Below are 27,766 nucleotides of genomic sequence, written 5' to 3'. Positions count from 1 at the left end.
GGCTCAAGGTCAAGGTCACAACTCAAAGTCAAAGGTTTGAGCCTTCCATTTTGTGTCATCTCTGTATCTCCTAAACCCCTTGAAGGAATTTTATAAAACTTGGGTCAAATGATCACCTCATCAAGACGATGTACAGAACTCATGCGTCAGCCATGCCGGATCAAGGTCAAGGTCACAACTTAGGGTGAAAGGTTTGAGCCTTCCATTTGTGTCCGCTCTATATCTCCTTGATGGATTTTCATCAAACTTGGGTCAAACGATCATCTCATCAAGGCGATGTGCAGAACTCTTGAGTCAGCCATGCCAGCTCAAGGTCAAGGTCACAACTTAGGGTGAAAGGTTTGAGCCTTCCATTTTGTGTCTGCTCTATATCTCCTAAACTCCTTGAAAGAATTTTATAAAATTTGGGTCATATGATCACCTCATCAAAACGATGTGCAGAACTTAGGAGTCAGCCATGCTGGCTCAAGGTCAAGGTCACAACTAAGGGTCAAATGTTTGAGCCTTCCATTTTGTGTCCACTCTGTATCTCCTAAACCCCTTGAAGGATTTTCATGAAACTTGGGTCAAATGATCACCTCATCAAGAACTCATGAGTCAGCTATTTCAACTCAAGGTCAAGGTCACAACTCAAGGTCAAAGGTTTGAGCTCTTTATCTCCGAAACCCCTTGAAGGATTTTCATGAAACTTGGGTCAAATGATCACCTCATCAAGATGTTGTGCAAAATTCATGAGTCAGCCATATCAGTTCAAGGTCAAGGTCACAGCTAAAGGTCAAAGGTTTACCCTTTCACTATCCAGCAGTGGCGGGGATTTAGCTGTCTTTCAGACTGCCTTGTTTATAATGATAATGGTGTCTTTTTAATGTTATTAGTATTTTCTACATGGGGAAGGGATGAATTTATGATTGGAAGTCTGAGAAATCAACAGTTGTTGTTTGAAAATTGGACCCGATTCGGTTTATTACGTGCCGGCCATATTGCTAGTGTAATACTTTAATAAGCGTCTGTTTATTTGATCACGAGTGATCAAGTCAGCAAACGCTTCATTAAGAAAACGCACTGACACGAGCTTACACGAGATTATCTCCTGTTGCCATTCTGTGTATTTTATACTTCTTTGTTTCTACCTATGATAATCAGCTACCTGCTGTAAACAGCCAGACAGTGTCACTTTCTTGACTGACTGCTTAATACAAATTTGACTGTATAAGCTACAAGAATGTAGTTTGCTTTTCCAATTTTCTGCATGTGTAACTAAAGGTTCTGAAAAGATAAAAATGTTAGATACAGTCAAATTTGTACTAAGCAGAGAAAAATAATGTCAGTAAAAAATTGTCCATATAATTTTAAATTGCCACTAGCAATGCGTAAGCCTGGAACACACAGTCTAGTAGTACATGGAAGACAGCAGATCAACAAATATTTGTGTTGCTTTAATTTTCACTGATACTTTCAGACAGAGCAGAATGACTGGTGAGTTTAAATCATCTGTGAATAATGTAGAAATGTGGACACTTATTTTGCAATTTTTTAGCTCACCTGAACTTTGTTAAGGGTGAGCTATTAGTATAGGTGGATGGTCCTGCGTCAGCATTTTTACTTAAACATCTTCTCCTCAAAAACTACTGGTCAGAATTACACCAAACTTGGTCAACAGCATCCTGGTAGGGAGTTCAAATGGTTCACCTTGGTGCCTTTTAGGGGCCACCAGAGCTAAAAATAGAAAAACCTTTAAAGAACTTCTTCTCATGAACCGCTTGATGGATCTTCATTAAACTTGGTCTGTAGCATCATTATATGGTCTTCTCCCTAATTTGTTCAAATTGGGGCACTTGGCCCCTTTAAAGGGCCGCTAGAGCTAAAATTAGAAAAAACCTTTAAAAGACTTTTACCAATGAACCACTAGATGGTTCTTCATCAAATTTGGTCTGTTTTGGTCATAAGGGCACTAAGCCCCTTTTTGGCACCACTAGAGTTAGAAATAGAAATACCTTTAAAAGACTTGTTTTCATGAACTGTTCGATTGATCTTCATCAAACTCGATCTGTAGCCTCATTATAAGGTCCTCTCCCAATTTTATAGAAGAGGAGGGGGGTGGGGGTGTGCACTAGAGCTAAAATTAGAAATACCTTTATTGAGGATTTCTTCTGTTGGTTATGCATTTTTTGGTGCATGACAGCAAAATGTAGAAAAATCCTTTAAGTAACTTTTTTTTAATGAACATCTTAAAGGATTTTCACCAAACCTAGTTAGAAGCAAAGTCAGATGGTTACGGTTCTCTTCAGATGAGCTACTTAGGCCCATTTGGGCCCCTTGTTAACAAAAAAAATTAGGCTGCTAACAGTGCAGTCATGAAAGAAAACTGAAACAAAAAATCAGCCATTTGACAGTAGACTAGAGCAAATACTTTGCAGACAATGTCTATTTCTTTTCTTGCAGGGTTATCATGAGGAGCCACTAGATTTTGTGCTCTTCAATGTGTACTATTTTCTAAGTCTAATCCAGTTGGTATTGAGTTGTATAGCTGAAACACTGCCAACACCTGAGGGGAAGGTTTGTTCTAATTTAACTCATTTGTACAAAAGAATATGTAGTGTTTTTTTCTCACTGATTTTGGAATGGGGTTGGGGCCTAACAATTTAGAAAAATGCAGAGAACAAGATAAATTGGTAGGTACTCGGAGAGAGCAAGAGAAAAAGATAAATTAGGCCACACCAAATTGATGTCTTATTCTTCGGATATTTTTCAAAAATATTTGGGGCGAGCGAGCGAAAAAAAATTAAAATATTTTTTTGTCAGATCATCATTTATTGATGCGAGCGAAGAGCGATGAAATAAAAAAAAGAGTAAATAATTGCTTGTGTCATGTTTAACACCAAGTAAAGTGTATTTCCACCTACTTTGTATGAAAAGCCAAAGTAATCTTAATTTTGGTTCAGCAAAAATGTGTACAAAATAACCTTTTTGGCTGATGTTCAAACACCCGTTTTGGAGAAAAGACTCTTCACTGAGACGGGACTTGGACGTAGAAAGTTAGGAGTCCGAAAATACATTTATTACTGGATATGTCATTGTGTTCCTCAGTGTAAAAGGCACATGTGGCAATTAGTGTCTGAATGTTTGTCCCATACATACTTTCAATGGGTCTTCTTTATTAGTATACTTAAGTGGACATGAGAATATTGCCAGGAGTTTCATGTTTGGTAATTATCTTTTTAGTTAGGGTACCTGGTTAGAACTTTAGTCAAACTAATTTGACTTGATCCTCGGAATACTGAGATAAGCTTTTTATATGCGCAATATCTCCAATCCATTAGGTTGCCCGACAGAAATATAAAACAACTATTAATGTGAGCGTCAAATTATTTGGACTAGTTTGAATTTTTTATCGCGTGTTTGTATTTGCAGGGAACATCAATCATTATACATTGAAAATGCAGTTTGTTTTGAACAAAATTACTAACAATTGTGATATTACTTATTTTTTTCTTCTCTGCCCTTCAATACTTCAAAGGAAAAGACCCTCAATACTTAAAAAAAAATGTTTTTACAAGCTGATACTCACTTTTGCTCTTCCATTTCGCCATTTCTTTCCTTTTTATCAATTGTGGTATTTTTCTGGCAGTCCCACATGAATTTGATCATTGTCCAATTATAATATACAGACAACAAATCTCGTACATGTGATACGCCAGAATTTTCAACATCTCGACAGCGTTGTTAGTCTTAGTGAACGTCATTTTTCGTAGTTTGACGTGATTATTCCCAATGTTGAGCTTTAGCTGCTGTAATTTCTACTCAGCTCCAATTCATTTACAATACTTGTTATCACTACCAACTTATTCCAAAGATTATTGTCTGTTAACTAGTATATTTTTCCTAATTTAATTTTACACAATTTCATTCTCATGCAGGCCGCCATTTTCATGCGTCTGCTCACTTTGATGAAACAAAAACCACTACCATACAGTTTTAACTTGTATTGACAGTAGCAAATATGGACGGTCGGCGGGTAATACGAAAATAAAAGTACTGGAAATGACTTTTATTTTTATTTCGTTTTGTCAAAAAATAGGGTCGGCACTCCCGTTAACTAGAAAATTAAAATATGCTGGCCTAAATTATAAGCTAGGTGCGTTTAAACTTCGGAATTTCCACCTTTTTTTTCATTCTTACTGAATTCGACCCAGCGCAAAAATACGCCAGGTGCGGGCGGTCAAAAAAAATAAAAATATTTTTTTTCATTTCCCGTCAAATTGGTGCGGGAAATCCGACGAACAGGTAATCAATTTGGTGTGGCCTTAGTATTTGCTCATAGATATACATAAGTTCTTCAAAGAGATTTCTTTAAGGCTAACTGACTGTTACTAATTGGGTAGATAGTGTTGTGAAAAAGCATTAACTTTGATTACAAGTGAAATATAAATTGTTTTGTTGAATGTTATTGTGTTAATGCAATAAGTCATGTTCTGTGTAAAAAATATTTTTTTCAGAGACCTTGTCCAGAAACTCGAGCCTCATTCTTTTCAAGAATAACTTACCACTGGATACAGAGGTGAGTTGTTTTCGAGAGAAAACTGCACTGGATGCAAGATGAGTTGTAATTCTCTAGATAATTATAATGTGATGATAGAGGTTAGTTGTTCTTAAAAACTCACCAGGTACAAGGTGAGATGTCATCACAAAAAATGCTCACTGCATACAGAGTTTTGTTGTCCTCCTCGAGAAAAACCTTCCCGGATACATGGTTAGTTGTCCTTCTTGAGAACAGCGTCACTGGATGCAGAGGTGAATTGTCCGTCTTGGTTAGTTACCCTACTTGACAAACAATGAAACATCGATTGCTGGAGATCAGAAGGGGACAAGTAATATGTTTTGATTATTTTGATCTTGTACAGTATGACTGAAAAACTGTTGAAAAAGACGTTAAACCCGAACACACACACACACATTTGCACTCTAGTTTGGAGTTATTACACGTGAAATGGTGTGAAATATTTAGCTGCATAGAAAATGGACTTGATATTTTGTAAGTGTCATATTACAGTAAACAAAACACTTCGTTTTAGGCCTTGGTAAGAAATGGACAGAGTTACCTGTTTTTCAGGTTGGTTGTGACTGGTTATAGAAAACCTCTGACAGAAGATGACATGTTTGCATTAAATCCACGGGACCAGTCTAGAACAGTTGTGGATAAATTCGAATATCACTGGAGAGAGCAAGAAGTCAAGTTAAAACAAAAATTAGCTTGGTATGAGAATCTTACTACCACATAAATGTCTGAAAATATGAAAAGTCTTCAATTGCTGTTTTCTCAACATAAAAAATTACATGACTGTAATGCTCACAATCTTTTTTAACTTTTAACTGAAATGGGTACATTTGATTTTGACTGATATCATTCTCAGTTAAACGCGACAGAATAAAAATCCAAAAAAGAGGAAAAACATAGGAACAGAAAATCACATTCTTTATTTTTCTTAAATGTCAAAATTGAACCATTTTAAGTGTCTTTTATACCTCGGAAAATATCCTAGATTCACTACTATATAAGTGTCCCCCCCCCCCCCAAATCCAATATACAACTCCCATCTTATCTGCTGCTTATCAGCGATTATGTAACCGTAACTGATTAGAGGGCAATTAGCACAGCAGGGACCCCAACTAGACCATGAAGATGTGTGCAGTGGAGTAAGAAATCAATTTTTCTTCAGTGAATGTGAAATGATAATAATTAATATTATATAGATGATAATAAGTATTACTTTAATGTTATAATAATGATAATAATAATAATAATAATAATTATTATTATTATTATTATTATATTACATAAAAAAGGATGATTAAAGATAGGTAATAATATTTAAATTAATAATGATAATAAAACACAAGTGAAAAGTTCACGAGTTTTTTGTGCTGACAAACAATTTTTTTCTAATTGGAAACTGGGTTTTTTGTATTCATGTAATCAACATTATTTGAACTTAAAATTATTGTGTTCCATCTATACTGAATTTTCTTTTTCAGTATGTTGTCAAAAGTGACATTTTCACGCTTTGCTTTGTAACTTTGAAATGCACATACTGTTTTCAATTTTTAGACAAATGTTATTTACAGTATTCTGCAAGCTTTAGATGAGTGAATGTCACAATTTTCTGAAATATCACAATTCTCCAGACAGACTTTGAAAAAAAATAAAAACTTGCATATTTCTTTAAGTAAGTTTATCATTATTTTATTATTGTGAAAATAAGTTTCTGATTATCTGATTATTGTGTTTGATCAACAAATATTTTTCTTTACACAGAAATGCCAAAAAAAAAATAGTATAACTTTAAAAGTTATCAATTATATATCAGTTTAAGATAAATTAATTTGTTTCCCCTTCTCACTGATTGATCCACTTGTAAGGTAGACTGACTCTCCAATAAACATTGACCCTTGTTAATTGGAACCATACTGTGATGGTGATTAGCCCCCAACTGTGCTGGTGAAGACAGAAATCTCTTGGCCCACTGCCAAAATCTAGGCCTTTAACCTTCTCTGGCCATACTGGTTGTGCAGAACATAAAAATTGAAAATTTTCAACCCTAAAATATTTTTAGGGGCCTATTTCCAGTAGACATTTTTCTTGTTCTCTTATATGTTTTGTTTGTTTGTTTTCTCATTTGAAAAGAAAATTTAATCAGTTTCTTTGTGGTAATTAATTGCTCTGCTCCCTATATCTAATTACATTTCAGGAATAGAAGCTTGCAAGCACATGTTCATTTGGGTGAAAATTCAATTCAGGAAGACTGTGAAATATCAGAATCAACACCCCTTCTTGCACCTCATTCAAGCAAGTCACAGGATAAGTCACATGGTCATGGCAAAGATGCTAAAAATAGAATCTCCCTTCCACTAGTGCTATTGAAGACATTTGGCTGGGATCTTTTTGTGAGCAACATATGGAAACTGATATATGATGTACTGGTGTTTGTCAATCCATTCCTTTTACAGTAAGTGTATCTACTGTCTTGATATACTGGTACTGTAATTTAATTTTACTTCAAATAAATATACTATGTTGATGTTGCTTTCAGGGTTTTTTGGGGGGACGGTAGGGGTGGGCGGGGTTTGAGTTGCAGAGAAGATAGTATACTGATAATGCAACAGCTAGATTTTTATACGCCCGTTTGAAAAACGGGACGTATTATGGGAACGCCCCTGGCGGGCGGATGGGCGGTTGGGCGGGCGGGCGGGCGGGCGGGCGGCGTCCAAAGACCTTGTCCGGAGCATATCTTCTACATGCATGGAGGGATTTTGATGAAACTTGGCACAGTTGTTCACCATCATGAGACGGAGTGTCATGCGCAAGAACCAGGTCCCTAGGTCTAAGGTCAAGGTCACACTTAGAGGTCAAAGGTCAAATTCAAGAATGACTTTGTCCGGAGCATATCTTCTTCATGTATGGAGGGATTTTGATGAAAGTTGGCACAATTGTTCATCATCATGAGACGGAGTGTCATGCGCAAAAACCAGGTCCCTAGGTCTAAGGTCAAGGTCACACTTAGAGGTCAAAGGATACAAGAATGAAAAATTCAAGAATGACTTTGTCCGGAGCATATCTTCTTCATGCATGGAATGATTTTGATGTAGCTTGGCACAGTTGTTCACCATAATGAGAGGGAGTGTCATGCGCAAGAACCAGGTTCCTAGGTCTAAGGTCAAGGTCACACTTAGAGGTCAAAGGATACAAGAATGAAAACTTTGTCCGGAGCATATCTTCTTCATGCATGAAAGGACTTTGATGTAGCTTGGCAAAATTGTTCACCATCATGAGACGGAGTGTCATGCGCAAGAACCAGGTCCCTAGGGGTAAGGTCAAGGTCACACTTAGAGGTCAAAGGATACAAGAATGAAAACTTTGTCCGGAGCATTTCTTCTTCATGCATTGAGGGATTTTGATACAACTTGGCACAAATGTTTACAAGCATGAGACGGAGTGTCATGCGCAAGAACCAGGTCCCTCGGTCTAAGTTCAAGGTCACACTTAAAGGTCAAAGGTCAGATACAAGAATGACTTTGTCCGGAGCATTTCTTCTTCATGCATGGAGGGATTTTGATGTAACTTGGCACAATTGTACACCATCATGAGACGGAGTGTCATGCACTGGTCCCTTCTTTTGAATTACTTCCCTTTGCTGTTACTATAAATAGCTTATATTGTAACTTTTTCATTACAAGTCGTAGGGAAAAATCGAGACCACTTTTCTGTAGTACAACATGCATGTTACATCCAATTCTGAGGTGTATTTTGAGCTATCTCTACCTGGTAAGGATTTTTGTGTGGACTTGTAATTTTTTTTTTTTTCGATTTTTTTTTTTTTTTTTCTCTTTAAAGATTAACTTCCCTTAGTTGTTACTATAAATAACTTACATTGTAACTTTTTTATAATTGACCGTAGGGAAAAACCAAGACCACTTTTCTGTGGTACAACATTGATGTTACTTTCAAATTTTGGGTGTATTTTAAGGTATCTCTGCCTGGTAAGGATTTTTTTTGTGGACTTAGAAAAATAAAAGAATTACAATAATTTCTAAAAAAAAACAACATTGTAAACAACTAGAAAATTAAAATTCCATTTGCAAATACAGGTGCTAGTGTAAACAAATTTGCTGTGACGGGCGTATATTGTGACATTCTGCACCCTTGTTTCTTTTACTCTGTGGCAGGAAATCATGCAAAAAGAAATGTAAGAGAATTGATTCAATAATAAGGACCACCGTATTCCCTAGTATATATTGTCAAGACTTACAAAAATCAATAAAATATTTTGTTTATCAAATTGTCATACATCCCAGTATAAATCCTCCCCATCCCTCACACATATCTACCTTATAAATGCAGGGCCTCCTCTGCCATTCGCCAATGTAGCCAAATGCTACAAATTCAAAGAACTGGCTACATATTTTTGAAAGTGACTACAAGAATTTTATTAAAATGTGGCCAAATTTCAGCAGTTCAGATTCAATTTGGCAGTTTCTCTCAAAAAGTGGCTACAACTGACTGAGGCCCTGAAATGCACACTATCCTTTGAATTACCCGAAGAAAGGTCCTTTCTTTCAACTTGTCTGTTTGCATTCATTTAATTGCTATCATACATGGACTGCCATATACCTATGTACAAATGCCCCCACTCCCCTGCTGTAATAAAGGCATCTCCTCTCGTTTGCAAAAACGGAGTATGATTTTAATTACATTTTTTCATATTCTTAATATATACATATACTACTATATACCCCAGGATAAACTTGCCTCTCAAATAAACACATCCTTCCCACTCCTGTAAATCAAAATTGAGAAAATACTACTTAGTTTGAAAAACGGGACGTATTATGGGAACGCCCCTGGCGGGCGGGTGGCGTCCACAGACCTTGTCCGGAGCATATCTTCTACATGCATGGAGGGATTTTGATGAAACTTGGCACAGTTGTTCACCATCATGAGACGGAGTGTCATGCGCAAGAACCAGGTCCCTAGGTCTAAGGTCAAGGTCACACTTAGAGGTCAAAGGTCAAATTCAAGTATGACTTTGTCCAGAGCATATCTTCTTCATGCATAGAGGGATTTTGATGAAAGTCGGCAGAATTGTTTATCATCATGAGACGGAGTGTCTTGCGCAAGAACCAGGTCCCTAGGTCTAAGGTCAAGGTCACACTTAGAGGTCAAAGGATACAAGAATGAAAACTTTGTCTGGAGCATTTCTTCTTCATGCATAGAGGGATTTTGATGAAAGTTGGCACAATTGTTCATCATCATGAGACAGAGTGTCGTGCGCAAGAACCAGGTCCCTAGGTCTAAGGTCAAGGTCACACTTAGAGGTCAAAGGATACAAGAATGAAAACTTTGTCTGGAGCATTTCTTCTTCATGCATGGAGGGATTTTGATATAACTTGGCACAAATGTTCACCACCACAAGACGGAGTGTCATGCACAAGAACCAGGTCCCTAGGTCTAAGGTCAAGGTCACACTTAGAGGCCAAAGGTCAGATACAAGAATGACTGTCCGAAGCATTTCTTCTTCATGCATGGAGGGATTTTGATGTAACTTGGCACAATTATACACCATCATGAGACGAAATGTCATGCGCAGTTACCTTCTTTAGAATTACTTCCTTTTGTTGTTACTATAAATAGCTTATATTGTAACTTTTTCATTACTAGACGTAGGGAAAAATCGAGACCACTTTTCTGTAGTACAACATGCATGTTACATTCAATTTTGAGGTGTATTTTGACCAATCTCTACCTGGTAAGGATTTTTTTTTTTTTTTTTTTTTTTTTGAATTTTGAATTTTGAATTTTTTTTTTTTAAGATTAACTTCTTTTAGTTGTGACTATAAATAACTTATATTGTAACTTTTTTATAATTGACCGTAGGGAAAAACCAAGACCACTTTTCTGTGGTACAACATAGTTGTTACTTTCTAATTTTAGGTGTATTTTAAGGTATCTCTACCTGGTAAGGAGTTTTTTTGTGGACTTAGAAAAACAAAAGAATTACAATGATTACTAAACAACCACAAAATTAAAATTACATGTGCAAATACAGGTGCTAGAGTAAAGAAATTTGCTGTGACGGGCGTATATTGTGACATTCTGGCACTCTTGTTGCACTTGATTTTACATTTTTTTAACTTTGTAAATACTTAATAGAAGTTTATTACCATGTATTTAATATTGTAAAAACATATGTGCCTTTTGATTGTTGTTAAGCCTTGTTCTTTCATGTCATTTAAATGAATGCTGTTGCACTTCCTTTGTCCAGGATATATTCAGGGAATATACATCAGTTGACAAGTAGCTTTTGTTATGTAACAGGAAGTGACAGCACCATTATGGTATGTTAGTAAAAATAAAGTTGATTATGATTATTTACAGAGGAAAGCCATCCAGCTGGCTTATGGGAGGTTGGTGGTTCCACCCATGTGCCCGCCCTTGGTGAAATAATGCATGGAGGGGCACCTGGGGTCTTCCTTCACCATCAAAAGCTGAAAGTCGGCATATGACCTACAATTGTGTTGGTGTGACGTTATATCCAACCAACAAAAAATATATAGAGCAATATGCTATTTTCTATTTATTTGCAGGCTATTGATAGATTTTGCAGTGGACAGCAGTAAACCAGTATGGAAAGGTTATGTTTACAGCGTGGCATTCTTTGCTGTTATATCGGTCCAATCATTCTCCTTCCATTTCTTAATGCATCAGACTATGACCATCGGAATTAGAATGAGATCTGCACTGATATCTGCAGTATTTAAAAAGGTATTTTATGTTTACCTTCTAAAGCTGGAACATTGTGTAGTTATTATGTATCTCACTACACAATGGTGTGGGAGACATATTGATTTACTCCAGTGTGTGTGTCTGTCTGTCTGTCACAAATCTTGTCCGCACTCTAAGTTGGACATTTCTCATCAGATCTTCACCAAACTGGAACAAAATGTGTTTGTCAATAAGTCCTCGGCCAAGTTCGATAACTAGCCAAATCAGCCCTGGCACTTTGGAATTATGGCTTTTGAAACTTGTTTTTGATAATCAAAGCATTGAAAGTCTGTTAAGGCAGTTGAGGTGCATGGTTGACTCATATACTACTATTCAGATGATTAGACATGCACTTTTCTCAAAAGCAGCTTTAGTTTCAGATACTGTGTAATCATTAATATTTGTGGGGGACTAATTTTCATGGGTTTCTACTTGAGGCAAATCAACGAAATTTAATCCCAATGATTAAATTAAAGATAAAATTCCCATTCATTTTTGTTTGTTTAGAAGTTGAAATCCATGAATTCATATCCCTACGAAATTGCCATTTTGACCAAAACCACGAAATTTCATGCCCACGAAATTACATGATTTTACAGTAACGAGAACTGGTTGTCAGTTACTTTCATTGATACTACCCTGTTGTGTCTTCTGCTTGGTTGGGATGTGATACATTGTTTTAGTGTTGTTTTTTTTTTTGTCACAAAATTTGTCCATGCAACTCTTGTGACACCATCAGGCAGATTTACACCAAACTTCACAAAAGTTATCACTGCCAAGCTTAGTTGTGCATGTTGTTAGCATGTTGTGGTTCATTTATTTTCGTTGGAGTTATGGTCCTTGATTTCTCAAAATTCTGTTATACTTTAGTTACTTCTGTTATATTATTGGGCAGATTTTCATGAAATCTTACAGGAGTGATAAGTGCCAATCTTAATTATGCTTATTGTTAGCATCTTGTGTTGCAGTGATTATCAGTGGAGTTACGGCCCTTGATTTGTCCTATTTCACCTTGTAATGCCAACTGCTTTTATACCAACAGGAAAAAATACACTAAACTATATAATAATTATCATTGCAAAGCTTAGTTGTGCAAGTCATATACATATTCTGGTTCAGTGATTTTCAGGGGAGTTAATTATTTGTCAAATTTTATGATGTTTTGGCAGCTTCTCTGACTCCTTTGGCCTGATTTTCACCAAAATTTACAGGAGTTATCAGTGCCAAACCAGTGGAGTTATGACTCTTTATTTGTCATATTTTACAGTGTTTACACTATTTGGCTTATACCATTTGGCTGAATTTCACCAAACCTCACTAGTGATCAGTGCGAAGTGTTGATGTGCATTAAATCTGCATGTTTATTTTCCAACAGAGCTATGATCTGTCAAGTTCTATGATGTTTGTGTTACTTCTCTTAAACCACTGGTTTGAATGCCACCAAACTTCACAGGAGTGTTCATTGCCAAGCCATGTTGTGTATATTGTTTGAATATCACGGTTCATTGATTTTCACAGGAAATTTGTGTCTACCTGTTAAAGTAATGGGAGACATGTTTTTTTCCATAAAAAACAATCTTTAGTTGTACTCATTTTCAAAACTCTGTTAAGTTATAACAGAACCTTCTGCATTGATATTTTTCTATATATCTTATATCACGTGGTTGATGTCATTTCAATGTTTCGCCTGAAATTAAAAAGTTGAGTGACTTTTGAAATCTTCAATTTTTACTTGTGCTCAGAATAAAGGACAGGCCAAGACAATATATATATATTTCATTTCATGGGCATAGAATTCCTTTTTTTTAGCAAAATTACCATTTTGTGGGGACTAGAACTGGTTGATTTTTAGCTGACGTGAACTTTTTTTCAGGATGAACTATTAGAATAGGTAGATGGTCTGGCATCCAACATCCATCATCCTGCATCAACGTTTTTACTTAAACATCTTCTCCTCTGAAACTACTGGACAGATTAACACCAAACTTGGTCAGTAGCATCCTGACATGAACCTCTATCAAGTTTATTCACCTTGGCCTCTTTAAGGGGCCCCAAGAGCTAAAAATAGAAAAACATTTTAATAACTTCTTCTCATGAACTGCCAAATGGGTCTTGGTCAAACTTGGTCTGTAGCATCATTATAAGGTCCTTTCCAATATATTTTCAAGTGGGGGCACTTGGCACCTTTTAAGGGCAACTAGAGCTAAAAATAGAAATACTGTTGAACGACTTCTTCTCATGAACCGCACAATGGATCTTCATCAAACTTGGGTCTGTAGGATCATTATAAGGTCCCCTCCCAATTTTGTTTAAACAGGAGCAGTCAGCCCCTTTTGGGGGGCTGCTAGAGCTGAAAATAAGAATACCTGTGATCGATCTATTCTCATGGACCACCTGATGGATCTTTATCAGACTTGGTCTGTAGCATTTTTTTAAGGTCCTGTGCAAAGTTTGATGAAGTAGGGGCACTTGGCCCCTTTCAGGCATAGCTAGAGCTAAAAATAGAAATACCCTTAAACAATTGATTCCCATGAACTGTTTCATGGGTCTTCATCAGACTTGGTCTGTAGCATCACTATAAGTACTTTTCCAAAATTTGTTCAAATGGGAACAATCGGTCCCTTTTAGGGGCGGCTAAGGCTCACATTAAGAATACAGTTGAACTTCAATGGCTCAAACTCAGATCTTTCGAACACCCGGGATCGCTCGAACTCTTTGTCTTGTCCCGAATTTATTCCTTCTTTATTCTATATAGTTCTACTTCGGATCGCTCGAACTTCGAAAATTCGAACTCTCGAACTTAATTGGTGGTCCCCTCGACTCAATTACAGTGGTAATTACACCTATTCGGCCGAACAGACAATTTGTCCCCGAAATTGCTTGTGTTTACAAAGTTTTTCACATCTCTGCCTGACATTCGCTAAGCTTCCACTTTAATCGGATTGTGCGTAATTTTCACCCGCTTATGTAATTAGCATCAGTGTATGACAAACAAATTAAACAAAGTGACTTTCATTCACTGCAATTCTTTAATGGGCTTTGATTAATATTTTATTATAAAATTATTTGAGCAATGTCTGTCTATTTTTTTTTTCTGCATAAAAACGGGAGATCCGAAGTCAAATTTCATACTGCTTTTTAGCATGGCTGAACAACTTAGTAAAGGACCCGGAAATGGGGGAATAGCTAAGTCGGCTACTGGAAAGCAGGAACAAAACGAAAATTGGATCCAAAAACTTTAGAAACAAAATATAACACCATCATCGAATGTGAAAAAGGTCTGAAATCAAAATTATATTAGTGTTTTATTTGTGTTTTTCCTATCAATATTTCAGCATTCGTTTTTTATTTATCATCCTATCATATACACATTTAGGTACAATATGACAATATATTATGATGTAAGGCTTGTAACACATCATGCCCTCGAATTCTCAAATTCAAAATGGCCACCATTTGGATGGCTCTAACTAATTTCCACGGGACCCTCGAGTTCGAGCCATCGAAGTTCGACTGTACCTCTAATCAAGTTCTCGTCATGAACCACTTGATGGATCTTCATCAAACTTGGTTTGTAGTATTATTATAAGGTCCTCTCTTCATTTTGTTCAAATTGGGGTGATTTGCCCCGTTTAGGGGCCACTAGAACTAAAAGTAGAAATACCATTAAAAGACTTCTCATGAACCGCTTGATGGATCTATATCAAACTTTGTAGCATTACTGTAAGTTCCGCTCATTAATTTGTTCAAGCGGGGATGTTTAGCCCTTTTAGAGTTAAAGATGGAGAAAAACTTTAAATGACATCTTCTCATGACACCCTTGGTGGATCTTCATTAAACTTTATCTGTAGCGTCATTGTAAGGTCATCTCCTAAACTTGTTTAAATGGCGGCACTTAGCCCCTTTTAGGGGCCTGTAGAGCTAAAAATATGAAAACGGCTTGATGAATCTTTTTCGAACTTGGTCTGTAGTGTCATTGTAAGGTCCTAACCCAAATATGTTCAGATGGTTCTGATTTGTCCCTTTTAGCGGACACCAGAGCTAAAAATAGAATATAAATCAGTAACTTCTTATCTTGATGTTTGTTCTAATGGTAATGCATTTTTGGGCTGTCACAGCAAAATATATAAAAAGCCTTTAAATAGATTTTATTTTAATCTTCTTAAACGATTTTTACCAAACATGGTCAGAAGCAAGGTCAGATGATCAAGTTCCTTTTCAAGTGAACTACTCAGGCCATTTTGGCCTCTTGTTGCACTCTCCTTAATTTAGCCAGCTACTGTAAAACCATTTGATTTTCTGGGCACACAATTTTGTGGTTTGGGCCAAAATGGCTGTTCTGTGTAGATATGAATTTATTGATTTAACTTTTTAATGTAATATGAATTGAAATTATGTCTCCCACCACACAGTGGTGTGGGAGACATATTGATTTACCCCTGTCTGTGTGTGTGTCTGTCTGTCTGTCTGTCACAAAGCTTGTCCGCACTCTAAGTTGAACATTTCTCATCCGATCTTCACCAAACTTGAATAAAATGCGTTTGCCAATAAGTCCTTGGCCAAGTTCGATAACTAGCCAAATCGGCCCAGGCTCTTCTGAATTATGGCCCTTGACCATAATTACTGAATCACCTAGACTCATAAAAATGCTGAACCATTCATTCTCAAACATGCTCCAAAAACCATTCATCTTGTCCGCACTCTAAGTAGAACAATTCTCATCCGATCTTCACCAAACTTTAACAAAATGTGTTTGCCAATAAGTCCTTGGCCAAGTTCGATAACTAGCCAAATCGGCCAAGGCTCTTTGGAATTATGGCCCTTGACCATAATTACTGAATCACCTAGACTCATAAAAATGCTGAACCATTCATCCTAAAACCTGCTCCAAAAATTACTGACTTTTTTTTACTATTCAGATGATTAGGCAAATGTGGGAGACATGTGCTTTTCTCAAAAGCGGCTCTAGTTTTACTTGTTCCTTGGGATTTCATTTTGAAGTCCACAAAATTTAGTCCTCAATGGATGCTAATACTTTCACAGAGTATTGGTCCTTTGATTTTTATTCTTGAATATATATTATATCTGTCACAGATAATCTGTGTATGTGATGATGCCATAATATCATAAACAATCAGTCTTGCACTGATGTTAAAATACCAATGAAGAAATACTTTTTAGCAAACATTTCATTCAAAAACAGTTTAAAATCTTACTAGATAAACAAGATGCCTTGATATACAAGATGTTATTAGCTCACCTGAGCCAAAGGCTCATGGTGAGCTTTTGTGACCATTCAATGTCCGTCATGCGTCATCCCTAGTCTGCCATCCGTCCATCAACATTTTCTAAAAAAATCTTCTTCTTGAAAACCACTGGGCAGATTTACACCACACATCACAGAAATAATCCTTGGGTGGCCCCCTTTCAAAATTGTTCAAAGAATTGAATTCCACAAAGAACTCCATGGCAACCAAAATAAAAAACTTAAGAAATATTCTTGTCCAAAACCGCAAGGCATAGAGCCTTGATATTTAGCATGTAACATCATCTAATGTTCCTCTATAAAAATTTCCAGATTATGCCCCTGGGGTGAAAAGAGGCCCCGCCCCGGGGGTCCCAAGTTTTACATAGACTTATATAGGAAAAAGCTGTAAAAATCTTCTTGTCTGAAACTGCAAGGCCTAGACTTTTGATATTTGGTATGTAGCATTGCCTAGTGGTTCTCTACCAAAAGTATTCAAATTAAGCCCCTGGGGTGAAAAGAGGCCCTGACCTGGGGGTCCCAAATTTTACAAAGACTTATATTGATTTTTTTTTTTAAATCTTCCTGTCTGAAAGTTCAAGGCCTAGGCCTTTCATATTTGGTATATAGCATTGTGTAGTGGACCTCTAACAATACTGTTCAAATTATTAACCATTGGGGTGAAAAGAGGCCCCGCCCCAGGGGTCACTTGTTATATGAGTTATGTAGGAAAAAATACTTAAAAAATTATCAGATCATATTTACTAGACTGTTTAATTATAATTACCTGATGAAGTGATTAGGGGTCACCTAACTGTGACCTTGACCTACTGACCTACTTTCTTGTTTTTTAAGATACAGCCTTGAAATTTGGATGACATGTACAGTTTTGTACACCGATCTTAAAACTGACTTTCAATGACCATAAATGTGACCTACTGACTTCCTTAATATTTTAGCATCAGTTTGACATTTGAAACATGTTCACACAACTGAGAAAACATTTCAATGCTTACTTATATTTGACTTTCTTACCTGATCTCTTACACTTGTCAGTGTAGCTTATATTACTCAGGTGAGCGATCCAGGGTCATCATGACCCTCTTGTTTGCAATGTTATATTTGACTTTCTTACCTGATCTCTTACACTTGTCAGTGTAGCTTATATTACTCAGGTGAGCGATCCAGGGTCATCATGGCCCTCATGTTTGCAATGTTACATTTGACTTTCTTACCTGATCTCTTACACTTGTCAATGTAGCTTATATTACTCAGGTGAGCGATCCAGGGTCATCATGACCCTCTTGTTTGCAATGTTATATTTGACTTTCTTACCTGATCTCTTACACTTGTCAGTGTAGCTTATATTACTCAGGTGAGTGATCCAGGGTCATCATGGCCCTCATGTTTGCAATGTTATATTTGACTTTCTTACCTGATCTCCTACACTTGTCAGTGTAGCTCACATTACTCAGGTGAGCGATCCAGGGTCATCATGACCCTCTTGTTTTACTGCATTCAGCCATGTGACAATTCATTTGTTTTTCAGTCATTAAAAATGAACAATCAGGCAAGAACAGAATCAACAGTTGGTGAAGTAGTGAATATGATGTCTGTAGATGCTGAACATATCAAAGAAATCTCAGGCTATCTGTGGGGTGTATGGTCCAGTCCCCTTCAAATCATCGGCTCAATAGTGTACTTGTACTTCACCGTCGGTTACGCTATGTTTGCCGGTCTAGGGGTCATGATACTGTTAGTGCCGTTAAATATGGTGATTTTAGATAAGGTGCAGAAATACCAGACTCTGATAATGGAGAGGAAAGATGACCGGATAAAATTGATGACAGAAATTCTGAATGGGATAAAGGTAAGAATGTAAAGGTGGAAATCTCAATTTGGTTAACATGAGTGATCTCCCCTTGTCATCTACCCACAGTCCCCATTCCCAAATGGTACACCTACTGGAGAGCATTGAATTACGGATCTGGATTGTGGGTGTATGAATGTGCTCCTTTTGGCGGTTCAATAAAAGACAATGTATCTAAATTCAGTTGTTCTCCACCTACAATTCATGTTTAAAAGATGAGAGCTGGTTCATATGGAGAAGCTAGCAGTTGCTTTTGGAGAATAGGTTAGTACAGATAGAGAATTCAGGAACACTACAGGCTTTAGAGTTATGGCCCTTGAATTACTAACAATTGGGAAAACTGACAGTGACTGCTGTTAAGTTTGAGCAGTCTTTATAAATTTGGTCACACTGCTTATTGACATAATATCTCAGCCAGATATGATAACCAGCTGGATTTTCCCAGAGCCTCAGGAGTAATGGCCCTTGCATTAATAAAAATTGTGAACACTGACAGTTTGCGCTCTTTAGCTCTTATCAAATGTTTACCAAACTTGGTCAGAATGTTTATGGGTAAAAATATCTCAGCCAAGATTGACAGCCAGCTTGATCTACCTTGTCTGTTTTGAGATATGGCCTTTGAATTACACAAAAATTGGAAAGATAAACAGTGTCTGTTCTCCATTTGAGGCAGTTATTACACAGTTTTCACCAAACTTGGTCAAAATGTTTATGGGCATTAAATATCTCAACGACCTGGATACTTTCAGTCAGTCATGAATTACTGCCCTTGAGTTTTATAAGATTGCAAAAATTGATAGTGTGCGCTTTATAACTTGAGTAGTTCTTGTTCAGTGTTCACCAAATTTAGTCAAAATGTTTATTGGTATATTACTGTAAAAGCAGAAATTTTTGTGAGGGTTTAATTTTTTGCTATATTTGCGAGACTCTGCATCTCGCGAAGATTAATCCTCACATAAATATTCACCATTAGTATAATTCAGATTCCAGTAGGATACCATTTTTACAATTTTATGAATATTAAACCTCGCAAACATATGCAAAATTTCAAATTTGCGAAATTTTTGACCCAGCGAAAATACGTGCTTTTACAGACTCGTGGTCAAGGTTGATAACTTGCTAGATAGACTTTGTTGCTCTGGAACTTTATGACCAGTGAATTGATTAAAATTGAGAAAGTTGACAACTAATCTGTACAATAGGGTATTCTAAAAGTCAGAAGTAATTTGCTATGACAAGTGTGCATTGTGACAGTTTGCAACTGTTACTATTAGTTTATTGTTTACAAAAGAAGTGTTTCGAAGCAGTAGCAATAACAGTATTCTGTCTCAATAGTAACTGAGATCCAAGGGTGTAAAATTGAGATTGAAGACCAATCTAGGAATGCTGCTTTGCCATTGGTCAATTTCAAAAATGTGTTTTGAAACAGCCAATCAGATGCTTTAGATTTGAAACTGGTCCCCAAACTCTGGTAATCAGATTTATGATAAATGTTTTATCAGAAAATGAGGTCCACATTTGCTTTCAGATATTGAAGTTGTATGCTTGGGAGATGGCATTTGGTGACAAAGTGACTGAAATTAGAAAGCAGGAGCTGGCACAGTTACTGAAGGGGGAACTTCTCAACTGTATCTCGTTGTTCTCCTGGACTGTGGCACCATTTACTGTAAGTCTTTCTTGTAGGTAGCCCTGGGACCACTTTCATCAACATTCTAAATCTGAAGTTTAAAATTTAAATCTGTAAAAACTCAAGTTGCTATAACTTCCTTTGTAATGCATTTAAATTGCGGAAACATGGCATTATCAGTTTTACTATATTTATGGCAAGTTTCATTTAAATTTGTACAGGATTTACAAATAAACAACAATAAGCAATTTAGACATTTCAAAGTCTAATTTTTAGGTTTCCAAACATTGATGGACATATAACTAAAAAGAGATGAAAGAGTAAACTAAAAGAGTTGCTGGTTTTAAGAGATTCATCTCAGACTTATGTCAGAGTTTGCAAACTTAAGAATTAGTTTTATTCATGAGAAAATATATCAACGGATCATGAAGTTATGAGTCTCGATCTCCAGTTGAGGTGTAAGTTCTCCGTGATGATTTGATGAAGTACATTTTGTTAGAAATCATTAATTCTCCATCTCTGATTTATGTGGGGAAATTTACAGTTACTTGGCGTGAACAAGCACAGAACTCGGGAACACTGGTACGGTTAATTGCCCACCATTACCGAACTGAAATACTGTTGAAAATAGGTGCTAAACCCAAAACATAGAGAACTTTGATTCACTGGAAATTTTGAAATAAAAGAAATAGTCAAGTGTTTCTTTTAGTTTTAGTCTGTATTTATGTATAAATTATGGGGTAATTCTTTAATGTTTGTAAGAAAATCTGCCTACTGTGTTAGCCATACAGTGAAAATGTGTAGAAATTTAGCAGTATTTTATATTGACTATACTTACAAAATACCAACTTAAAGAATATTGTATGTAGCATCCTTGTATGCACATTTCTCGGGTTTTTTCAAATGTTAGTTCCACTTGACCCCAATTAGGAACCGTCATAGCTTATATGTTGAAGTTCCCAGTATTGAAATTTGCAAACTTCAGTCATTTATATTTCTGTTAAACAGGTTGGACTAGCAACATTCGCTACTTACATCTACACGCAAGACGATCACAAGTTTGATCCCCAGGCAGCTTTTGTTGCTGTGACGTTGTTCAACATTTTAAGATTTGCCTTGAATATCGCACCGATTATGTTTATGGAACTTATCCGGGCATCTGTGTCTATAAAAAGAATGGGGAAATTCCTGAATAATGAGGATCTGGATTTTACGAGTGTTTCCCATCATTCCTCAGGTGAGTCGTGTAATGTTTAATACCACTCTAGAATTCAAAATATTTGTGAATATTTATCTGGATCATTTCCTAAAATATAAACACTCGCGTTTTGCAGATTCTTAACATCTTGAAAAAGGTTATTAACCATGAATTCCCTCAAAAAAATCTATTTGAAAATTGCAAAGTTTACAATATACAATTCATAGTAAGAAATGTCATTGTTGCTTATAGTTTTATTGAAGGAAATGTAGTAGGTTATAGATTAGATGAAATACACTTTCTATTACAGTAAAAAATTAGATATAGAGTATAACATTGATTACTTGAGGTTAAAAGTGGAGGAGAAAAATAATTACAATACCAGTGGTTATGAGCAGTCAGAACATACAAATATTTATAGATTACTAGATTTGTATCAAGAAATATGCACAAGTTCTGCATTGGAAATATTGCACAACTTTAGGAACGCAATATTATTTATCGAACTAACAAGTGCACATATCTCAATTCAAATCTAATAATCTCTTTATTAAATATGCATCTGTACTTGTGATTATTTTATGAATATAAATTTGTTCTTTAGATAGAGAGAAATTGAAAAGGTCCATTGTCACAAATAAACTCACACACCTGATACGCAATTTGAATGTCAATATGGAAAAATATTGAAGTTTTAGGTTCTGTTATAACTTGACAGAGATTATAAATGAGTATGTAATAAAAACACAGATGGCTGGTGAAGTCATGAATTGCTCGAGCAATCTTGGATGTGCGTGCGAGCAGGGTTTTCTGTACCTTATATTTATTTTCTGTCATTGTGATATATTGTAGAGAGTGCTATCACAGTAGAAGATGGGACATTTTCATGGGATCCTGAATTAGGACCATGTTTGAAAGAGTGAGTATTAAATTTACTCTGGATTTTGAAAGGTACATTCTTTGTGTTTTGCCTATTTCAGGAACTAGTACCTTGTTGTAAATATGTTTACCTTGGTGAGCACTCGGCATTTTCATTGTTTTGGCATCAAGACAGTTTCTGTCATTGTTGTAAAAGTACAGTTTTACAGTAATGCCAATTCAAAGCAAAATAGAAATGTTAATGTTTGTAAAACTAGGGAAATGGTTACTTTAAAACAGCGATGAATTATGACATCTCTCAGTATAGGTCTATTAAAGATTAATTTGAAAACCAGTCCAGAAACTTGAGAGCCATTTGTTTTTTTCTGAGCACAGTCTAGAAATTGACCAATGGTCATGTTCCATTTTGAGTCTGGTTTTCATAATACATAAGTTTAATAAGCTGAATTAGTGTTTATTACTGGCAGTCAAAGGTTATTTTACCAGATTTATATAAAAACAACATTCAAAGGTGTTTTACATACAATGGTAGCAACAGTCTTTATTTTCTAGTAGCACAGACACAGAGCTATCTGAACGAGGAGGGTGGGGGTGGGGACAGAGAGAGAGAGAGAGAGAGAGAGAAAGCCCTCCCCGCCATAATAGTAGAGAGAGAAATCTTCCAGATATAGGAATGGCTTGCATATTTTTGCAAATAGAAATCCTAGTCCTTTTTAATGTGCTCATTGTATAGCACTGATGTAGTCCTTTTCCCTTGGAAGAATAATACTGGCCTCTTACTTGAATAGGAGACACTCATGAGCATGTAAAAAATTACCAGCATCCGGACTGGGATTCGAACACCTGACTGCTGGATTGACAGCCAAGCTTTTTCCCACTAGTCCTACAGGTCACCTTAAATATGCAGACAGTTTATTCATTTGATTTCATTGCTTTATTCAGGGTTTGTTTAACCGTATTTCATTTCAGTATAAATATGAAGGTACCAAAAGGAAGTCTTGTGGCAGTAGTAGGAGTTGTAGGGGCAGGAAAATCTTCCTTGATGTCAGCAATACTGGGAGAAATGGACAAGGTCAAAGGTCAAGTTAATGTAGATGTAAGCATTACTTTTCTTTTGTGTCATATGAACACAGGTTGAATTAGAAAAATGATAAATAATCAGATAAAATGGTTTCTTTTTGTCCCTTTTTGGTGGTGCTCAGATTTATAGAAGATGTGAATTTGCTACTTTCTTGTATTCCACAGGAATCTGACAACTTCCTCACTTACAGTTGAAGACAGTGATGCAAAATATCAAACTGAATATCTTTTGTGAAACTATTATGCCAGCAAAAGTGGCTCAGAACTGTAGATTTATAACTCCGGCTTTTTTTTTTTTGAAAATGGCTGAATGTACTGTTTTAGTGGTGTACTCATCCACTTATTGTAGGAAACCAGCAATACTTGTTTCCAAAATTTCTTCGCCTAAAATTCAAACGATTTAAATGCAGAAATTGATCCATAAATGTAGGTTATACAACCAAGTTCTGCAATAGATTTTATATTATATATTAACTGAAAGTACTAATTTGGAATTTGGTTAAATATGTTCTCTTGTATACATTTTATATGTCTGATGTGTAATCAGGGACATCAGGATCTGCTTCTGGTATTACAACATCAGGGGGCCCTGTGGTCAAAAGGTTAAGATTACTGGCTTCAAATGAGCCATGCCATGGGAAAACCAACATAGTGGGTATGCGACCAGCATGGATCCAGACCAGCCTGCGCATCCGCGCAGTCTGGTCAGGATCCATGCTGTTTGCTAATAGTTTCTCCAATTCCAATAGGCTTTAAAAGCGAACAGCATGGAGCCTGACCAGACTGCGCGGATGCGCAGGCTGGTCTGGATCCATGCTGGTCGCATACCCACTCTGTTGGTTTTCTCATGGCACGGCTCAACTCATTTGTCCCTCACCACTGTAGGTTTGAAACCTTGCTTTAGATGTAGATGCCATCCAGTTGGTTAATGGAAGGTTGGAGGTTCACCCTGGTGGCTGTCCATGATGAAATAATGCCGGGAGGGAGCGCCTGGGGTCTTCCTCCTCCATCAAAACTTGGAACGTCGCTGTATGATCTATGATTGTTCTGGTTTAATAGTAAACCCAACAAAATACAATATTCATTTTCTGATAGGAGAAAGTGTACTTTCAGAAAGAAAAAAGTAGTTCCATAGTTTAGTCTGGGAAAGACTCTATTTTTGATTTAGGGAAGTACAGCATATGTCCCCCAGCAAGCCTGGATCCAGAATGCTACAGTAAAAGACAATATCTTATTTGGTAAGCAGTTGGTCAGTAAGAGATACCAGAAGATTATCGAAGCTTGTGCCCTCAAGAATGACCTTGACATTCTACAGGCGGGAGATATGACTGAGATAGGAGAAAAGGTAAAAGAAATTTATTTTTGTTTTCTTTGTTTGGTTGAGGTCTAGTTCACTACAATTATACAAGACATATTTCTAATACAGATCTATCTGTATGTAATAGGTTTTTTGGTTCCTTAAATAAACTTTAACAAAAAGCATTACAAGTGAAAAATGTCATAAAATATTGCTTAAATGTGACTGACAACCTTTAATCTCAAGTGTCCCTTCATTATACGCTTGAAGGGATGTATTGTGTTATACCTCCGGTGTCCATCCCTCTGTCCGTCCATTAGCGATTTCGTGTCCGCTCTATAACTCTTGAATCCTTGAAGGATTTCAAAGAATCTTGAACCAGATGTTCACCACATCGGGACGACATGTGGAGCACATGTTCTGGATGGCTCGCTTCAAGGTCAAGGTCACACTTAGGGGTCATATGAGTGTGTTTCGTGTCCGCTCTGTAACTCTTGATCCCCTTGAAGGATTTCAAAGAAACTTGACACAAATGTACACCTCATCGAGACAACGTGCAGAGCACATGTTCTGGATGGCTCGTTTCAAGGTCACACTTAGGGATCAATAGTCATAGGAGTGTGTTTCGTGTCCACTTTGTAACTCTTGAACTGCTTGAAGGATTATAAAGAAACTTGGCGCAAATGTTCACCACATTGAGATGACATGCAGAGCGCATGTTCTGGATGTCTTACTTCAAGGTCATGGTCACAATTAGGGGCAAAGGTCTTTGCTATGTAACTTTTGAACCCCTTGGAGGATTTCAAAGAAACTTGACACAAGTGTTCACCACATCGAGACGATGTGCAGAGCTCATGTTCTGGAAGGCTAGCTACAAGGTCTAGGTCACACTTAGGGGTCAGAGGTCATACCTTTGGGCGTATCTTGCTCTGCATTGCGGTGCTCTTGTTTTTAGGCTGTAATACAGTGAAATCAGATACTTTTAAATCATTAATATTCAAGGAGGACTAATATTCGTGGATTTCAAACCATGAAATTTTGTATCCTTGAAATAAAATGATTTCTCACTATTTTGACTCACCAGATTTTTTCAAAACGTTAATCATTTCTGCTACATATGGCATTTACCCTTCAAATGTCTCTTCATTTTCAATCATCTGTTGCTATTTCTCTGCAAGGATCTGCCAACTCCCAAGTTTGATTTTGTAAATAGAGGATTAGTGGATTAGTAACATTATAAAAATGTCATATGTATTTTAAGGGTATGAAGATCTGCTCATACAGATCCCTCTCTTTTCTTATTACATCAGTTTTGAGTGTTGTGGCTTTAGCCAAATAGCTTGTACATCATAAAACATTTATTAGTACTCTGCTTTGGCATTTAGTCAGACAGATATTGTAATGTATTTGCCAATCACTTAATAAATGCAAATATCCAAAAAAGGATAAAAGGATCTGAAGTATCACATAAAAAACCAGTATGATGTAGAAATTATTGAAGTGTTTTCTTACATCATTTTTTGCAGGGTATAAATTTAAGTGGTGGACAAAAACAGAGGATCAGCCTGGCAAGAGCTGTGTATTTTGACAGTGATACATATCTTCTAGATGATCCACTGAGTGCTGTGGACTCGCATGTTGGTAAACACATCTTTGAAAATGTCATTGGAAAAGAAGGACTTCTCAACAAAAAGGTATTATACATAATATTCTAATATACTTTGAAATCATTTAATTAGGTGGGCAACAAATTTCAGGGTTTGGCCAAAACAGCTTTTTTGTGGGAATAAGTATTTGTTGATTTCAATACTTGAAGACAAAATGAATAGGAATTTAACCTTTAGCCTGCTAAATTTCTAAAATGGACTGGTCCGTCATTCAATATGGGCAATACCATTTATTTGAAGGTGTGTTCACTTAAAATTTTACTGACTGGATAGCTAACAGTGCAGACCATGATCAACCTGATCTTTAAAACTGCTGGCCTGATTTCAAAATAGTGTCACAGCAATGTTCCTTGGGAGACTGTCAACTAAATTCCTTCAAATTATACTGTTTCGTTTTAAAAGTTATTGCTGCCCATGTTGGAAGGAGTTGGAGGCAAGTTTTTCCTATATGGCTAAATATAAAACCTTGGAAATCTTCTTCTCTTAAACCACTTGCTGTATTTCAAATTAATTTGACAGCATTGTTGCTTCGGTGACCCTCTTCCAGATTCCTTCAAGCCATGTTGATTTGTTAAAAATATGGCTGCCTAGGGGTGGGGCTAGTTTTATCTGTATGACTTTATACAAAAATCAAAAAATCTTATCCTCTGAAACTGCTGGCTCAGTTTCAAAGTAATTTCACAGCAATATTCATTGGGTGACCTTCAACTAAATTCCTTCAATTCATTTTGTTTCATAAGAAAACATGGGAGCAGGACTAGTTGTAGGAGGGTCTACATTTTTTAATTTTTGTGCATGACAGCATTACATAATTGACCGGTCATACTCAATTATTCAAAACCAAATATTTATTGACAGAAAATGTTTCATAAAAAGTAAACTGGTTCAGCATATAACTTTCAATACACTGATTTTTGTGTTTAATCATTCAAAACCTTTACAACAACAAAAAACAGTGCTTGAATTAATAATTTGCCATACTATTTATCAGTTAAATACATTATCAGCATGGTAATTACATAATCAATTTTTAGAGGAATAACATGCATATTCTTTAGTGTGCTTAAAGATACCTTATGCCGATTTTGGTATATATAATACTTAATTTAACTTTTTTCAGACAAGAGTTTTGGTTACACATGGTATCCATTGGTTACCAAATGTTGACATGATATTTGTGGTTACCAATGGTGCCATATCCGAAGTGGGATCGTATGATGAATTGCTAAGTCATGATGGAGAATTTGCTAAGTTTCTGCGGACCTACTTAATAGAGCATGAGGAATCTGAGGAAGAGGAGGAGGATGAGGAAGGTCAGTAGGTGAAAGGTCAAGGTCAGATTTGAAGGTCATACATGCCATATCTCATGACATGAGACTTTTTCTTCCATAATTTCATGCTTTCTAATGGTCTTATGGCACTGGAAGTAAATATCTTTTAAAAATCACAGAAATGAAACAGAGTCTTTGGTATTTTGCCGAATACTCAATATCTTGGACATTTCTTTGTAATGATAAAGACTGTGAATTCTTTTTCAGTGTTTATCAAGTGTCAAACATTTTCAATACCACATGTTGGTTTTCTCG

General features: G+C 36.4%; 1 protein-coding gene across 1 annotated transcript in view; it reads left to right on the top strand.

The window, feature by feature from the left end:
* LOC123538309 (multidrug resistance-associated protein 1-like) overlaps positions 1-27,766 on the top strand; it is a 65,954-nt gene that overhangs the window by 8,540 nt on the left and 29,648 nt on the right. The window contains exons 5-17 of the mRNA XM_053529691.1: positions 2,443-2,556; positions 4,497-4,558; positions 5,111-5,254; positions 6,747-7,004; positions 11,140-11,317; positions 18,112-18,432; positions 19,961-20,098; positions 21,068-21,296; positions 22,110-22,176; positions 23,106-23,232; positions 24,385-24,561; positions 26,040-26,207; positions 27,301-27,493. Of these exons, the coding sequence (XP_053385666.1) occupies positions 2,443-2,556; positions 4,497-4,558; positions 5,111-5,254; positions 6,747-7,004; positions 11,140-11,317; positions 18,112-18,432; positions 19,961-20,098; positions 21,068-21,296; positions 22,110-22,176; positions 23,106-23,232; positions 24,385-24,561; positions 26,040-26,207; positions 27,301-27,493 (2,176 nt within the window). The remainder of the gene's footprint in view (positions 1-2,442; positions 2,557-4,496; positions 4,559-5,110; positions 5,255-6,746; positions 7,005-11,139; positions 11,318-18,111; positions 18,433-19,960; positions 20,099-21,067; positions 21,297-22,109; positions 22,177-23,105; positions 23,233-24,384; positions 24,562-26,039; positions 26,208-27,300; positions 27,494-27,766) is intronic.

This window comes from Mercenaria mercenaria, chromosome 18, assembly GCF_021730395.1.
Source record: "Mercenaria mercenaria strain notata chromosome 18, MADL_Memer_1, whole genome shotgun sequence".
In the NCBI taxonomy this organism is placed as follows: domain Eukaryota; kingdom Metazoa; phylum Mollusca; class Bivalvia; order Venerida; family Veneridae; genus Mercenaria; species Mercenaria mercenaria.
Note: the sequence above shows the minus strand (reverse complement) of the source record. Positions and strands in the feature narration are given on the sequence as shown.